Source organism: Orussus abietinus, unplaced genomic scaffold (assembly GCF_000612105.2).
Source record: "Orussus abietinus isolate OABI.00-Male unplaced genomic scaffold, Oabi_2.0 scaffold1302, whole genome shotgun sequence".
Lineage (NCBI taxonomy): Eukaryota > Metazoa > Arthropoda > Insecta > Hymenoptera > Orussidae > Orussus > Orussus abietinus.
In genome coordinates, this window is record NW_019395673.1 from 1 (window position 1) to 5,342 (window position 5,342).

Here is a 5,342-nt window from a genome sequence, read left to right on the forward strand (position 1 = left end):
TTTATAAATTATTGAAACTAAACATGACATTGAGATTTTTAAGAAATATTTCAAATATCTTGGAATGAAATCTACAAGAAATCTTAAAAAATCTGTTGCTTATGATATTTAGCAAAGATTACGAAGAAATATTTAGAAATTATTCTATGCTACTAGGGGACATTCCGCTTGAATATTGAACCCTCTGTTTTTGGGAATGCCTCAGTGAACACCCATATGCACGCGGATCATATAACCGGCACTGGAAGATTGAAATCGTTACTGCCAGGCTGTCGATCGATGATATCTCGCACCAGCGGAGCCAGGGCGGACATTTTGTTGGACGCCGAGGACGAGGTCGCATTCGGAAGACACCAGCTGAAGGTCCTTCCCACGCCTGGACACACAGAAGGTTAGATAAGGATTTGATAATCGATCCTTTCCACCCGAATGAAAGAATTGACGAAAAACTGTCAGAAGTAACGCCTTAAGGTGAAGTGAAACACGTCGAGGAACTTGATCGACGTCTATAAAGAAGATTTTTTTAAATACCTACGTTGCCGACGTTCGTTTTTATATTGATAGCTGTGTCGTATTATATTCGGTATTGTACTAAATGGCATACTCCACCTGTCGTCTTCGTATAATAATTATAAAGAAATCGAAGTAAAACCCCAGAAATCCCCTGGATTCGTGCTTTTTGAGGCCCTAATTGACTGCAGAGGGACCCCCTGCGCCATCTGTGATTTCCAGGTCAATTAAATTTTCACTCCGAGACCTCGTATTCCCATCGTTTTGGCATAGAAGCGCATAAGACACTTTTTTTGCCTTTATCCCGTTCAAATGCGAGTTTATCGATTACCAGAGGGTTCCAAATTGTTGAATAATTGTCCTGGCCCTTTCGTTTCTCATATCAGAGCCTTCGATAATTGTATATTGATAGAAATGCAAAAGCTCGGCGGCATTTTGATTCTGGTCTGGTCTTAGTTAAAAAATGTATTTCAAAAATCTAAATTTTGAATGTGTCAGGACAATTTTTAGGTGATCAGGAGTGACGTGTCAAAGTTTCGGACAGTTTGGTCCAATACCCTTAAAAAAAAAGTGTTGTATTCGAATCGACTGATTTGTGGGGGGTTTCAGTTCACCTTAAGCCAGGTCTTCGAGTAAGGAAATGCTTGATCGGTTATTCAATTGTTTATGAAGTTATTGTTACATTATTTTCAATCACGAAACTGGCTAAATTTTCACGTCAAATACGTATATCAGCACATGTAAATGCGAAACCTTGTCAGCGCGGTATATGCGCGAAAAGTTTACCTTAACAAGTAGGACGTAAAATATTTTTTCCTAAATTACATGATGGAGGCAACGCTAACTTGAACCAGGTCTTCAGTGAGGAAATGCTTTTGTCGTTTATTAAGCGACGTATGAGATTCATTGTTAGGATTATATTACGTTACCTAGGGGGATTTCTTCGGAGATATGGAAATTCCCCATCAAAATGCGGCCAGTCGGTTCGGATGGTTTGTTAAGTATCTCGTCGGTTCCTCCGCGACTCTGGAATCAAAGTATAAGGGATCGGGCTGGCTCGAAGGGGATTATCTGGTCGCCTATTGAAAATCAAAAGCTGGCTCCGGTATGTGACGTAAGACGCGGGGGCAGGATCTCGATTTCCAGAGGGTGATTCCGGTTGCCAAGTCCAGCAATTTTCCCCGCGGACGAATCCAGACCAGTCCGGAAGCATCCCGAGCTATCCCATCGGGGCAGCGTTCATCCGCTCCAGCGTCTCGATCGAACGGGAGATTTCCATCCTTTTTCGGGAAGAATTTCATTCATTTGATTCTCCTGTGTCCATCAACATTAGCTTCACGCACTTAAAAGAGTTCCAATTCCATCTAAACTCCTGCCCTAAAAACATCCCAGTTCCCCAGTGGCATAGAATAATTTCTAAATATTTCCTTGTAATCTTTGCTAAGTATCTCAAGCGAAAGATTTTATAAGATTTCTTGCAGATTTCATTCGAAGATATTTGAAATATTTGGTGAAAATCTCAATGACATATTCAGTTTNCGTACGAAATCAGAGGGCAGCACACGGTGCGATCGCGCGACCCTGCACGTGAGCAATATACTACATGACGTATTATACTTTGACATATTATACGTTGCAATATACGCCGAGAAAACCACGTATATTACTTGACGTATTATATCATCTCTGATTATACTTACCCAACCCTGCTCGTGGCCTTCGGAAAATCAGATAAGGAGGTTAAGTCCCGCGATCCCCTCTTAGCTGCTGCCTGACTCAATGATAACGATTCGAGACGGCTATAAAATAAAATCCGGCGTCGATAAGACAGTTTCGCTCCTTCGGCGCATACCGACCTTTCATCAATCTACTTTACCGAGAAAGCCGACGGCCGCGCCATTGCTTCGTAATCAAATCAGTGACATACAATCTCGCACTACGTGACCAGTGGTTCTGCTAACGATTGCATCTGTAGACAAGGTATTGACAATTGTAAACAAATGCATAGAATCGCTGGACGGTGCAGCAGATATAAGCTACAGTATGATACGTTCTGGAGATCGATTACGCAACGAAGTCTAGGGAGAGATACCTTAATGGAACAGATACCGTTTTCGAAGGACTTCCTGTTTCGCCAGGTGAGTCGCTAGTGCGTCGCGAACGCCTTCGCGTACGTACTGCGCATGCGCGCGCCATCTGCGTATCGTATAGATGTGTAGCCACGTGCATTATAGACAGGGTTGGGTAAGTATAATACGCAAAGTAATATACGTGGTTTTCTACACGTATATTACAACGTATAATACGTCCCTAGTTTTCTACGCAGGCGCGAAGTATATTACCCCAAACTAAATGGGCAAAGCGCATGCGCAATATCGTCAATAGCCAATGAGAATCCACCTATTTACCTCGTAATAATAACGGACCTAATAATAACCTTATTAGAAGAAGAAGGGAATTATGTGATGCCTCAGACCCATTTTCGTTAGAAGAAAGAGAATTTACTAGGATGTACAGGTTAGTTTTTGTTATTGCGAGGTTATATTACATTATTAAACATTGAAAACTGTCAGATAATTCATGCTTACATGACATGATAAGAAAATTATATTGGGGAACTTCTAATTATAGTACATGTAAATATGAATGTAATACATATTTAAAAAATGTAGATAGACTCGAGTCCTCATCTTTACTTTTAACGGTTTTCCATCTTCCCGCCATTCTTGTCTTAAACCCCTACCAATCAACAATTTTCGATTTACATGGTATATACCTTTATTCGGCAATATTACTAGATCGGAAGTGCTAGTAATCTCATTGTTTCATATAGCGAATACGTAATTCGGCGAATAAACCCACGTGAGATGAAAGTGCGAGAAGTGAGCGCTCTCGTGAAAAATACGTAATAAATGCCCAGAGTTGGGTAAGTATAATACGTCAAGTAATATACGTGGTTTTCTACATGTATATTACAACGTATAATACGTCTCTAGTTTTCTACGCAGGAACGAAGTATATTACCTCAAACTAAATATGCAAAGCGCATGCGCAATATCGTCAATAGCCAATGAGAGTCCTCCTATTTACCTATAAGAAAGATTCTCATTGGCTATTAAGGTGAAGTGAAGCACCCTTCAAATCAGTCGATTCGAATACAACACTTTTTTTTAAGGGTATTGGACCANAAAAATTTCTCGTGTTTTTTGATACCAAATGAAGTGTCCGATAATAGTCGTGAAGTAAAAAATGTATTTTTATTATGTTAATAAGTTAAAAGATATAATTTCTCTATATGTGTATAAATTATTGAAGCTAAATATGTCATTGAGATTTTCAAGAAATATTTCAAATATCTTCGAATGAAATCTGTAAGAAATCTGAAAAAATCTGTCGCTTGAGATGCTTAGGAAAGATTGCAAAGAAATATTTATAAATTATTCCATGCTACTAGGGAAGACTTACCAGGGGCGAAGTAAAATGGAAAAAGTACCTAACTAATCTCATGCTGATTGAAATATCGTTTCCAGTCGAAGCGTAAGGTGATCGAACTTGTTCGTAGCTCTTCGATCCAACTTCTTGCACATATACGTACATGTTGGCTGACATTGGAACCAGAGAGGCGGTCATAATCGATCCGGTCATCGACTGGGCCAAGCGTGATGCTTCGATCATCGAGGACCTCGGTTTGAAGCTGAAATTCGTCCGTAAGTCAATAGACACCTAGATAGATGGATCTTTCAAGAAAGACCCTCCCCTGGAACGGAGAAAGTCCATAAAAAAAAATCAATTCAATTCGAGGTCGAAAAAAAAAACTAACTACCACCAGATTACAAATCATAACATTGTATTACTCTCTAAAAAATTCCAAGCCGAAAAAAATGATCATAGATTACTAATTATTCTTAATCATTCTTTAACAAAATGCCATGCTGGTTGTTTTGGGTATAACTGTTTTGTATTTTTTATTTCATATAGTCATTTTAATAAAAGAATAAGGCAGGAGCAGTAACGAAAGCATTTACGCAAACTGTGTCAACGGGGAAATACAAAGACTCATATCTCGAGCAATATACAATTATCGAAGGCTCTGATATGAGAAACGAAAGGGTCAGGACAATTTTACAACAATTTAGAACACTCTAGAAATCGGTAAACTCGCATTTGAACGGAATAAAGGCAAACAAAGTGTTGTAAACGCTTCTTTGCTAAAACGATGATAATACGAGGTCTCGGGGTTCAAATATTATCTGCCGAATACATTATAAACGTTTTAAAAATATTTAATATGAAATTGACACGTTTTGCTCCCATAATGAAATACCGTAACGAATATGTTAGAAAAATTTCTTGTTTTTTGATACCAAATGAAGTGTCCGACAATAGTCGTGAAGTAAAAAATGTATTTTAGTTATGTTAATAAGTTAAAAGATATAATTTCTCTATATGTGTATAAATTATTGAAGCTAAATATGTCATTGAGATTTTCAAGAAATATTTCAAATATCTTCGAATGAAATCTGTAAGAAATCTGAAAAAATCTGTCGCTTGAGATGCTTAGGAAAGATTGCAAAGAAATATTTATAAATTATTCCATGCTACTAGGGAAGACTTACCAGGGGCGAAGTAAAATGGAAAAAGTACCTAACTAATCTCATGCTGATTGAAATATCGTTTCCAGTCGAAGCGTAAGGTGATCGAACTTGTTCGTAGCTCTTCGATCCAACTTCTTGCACATATACGTACATGTTGGCTGACATTGGAACCAGAGAGGCGGTCATAATCGATCCGGTCATCGACTGGGCCAAGCGTGATGCTTCGATCATCGAGGA

At 38.7% G+C, this 5,342-nt stretch overlaps 1 protein-coding gene across 1 annotated transcript; it reads left to right on the forward strand.

Moving 5' to 3' along the window:
- Positions 1–2,399: 2,399 nt before the first annotated feature.
- LOC111674281 (persulfide dioxygenase ETHE1, mitochondrial-like) lies at positions 2,400–4,217 on the forward strand (the record flags this gene model as incomplete). Its single annotated transcript, XM_023433829.1, has 2 exons — positions 2,400–2,648; positions 4,073–4,217. Coding segments are annotated over exons 1-2 (283 nt in total), but the record flags the coding sequence as incomplete, so codon positions are not given.
- Positions 4,218–5,342: the final 1,125 nt, after the last annotated feature.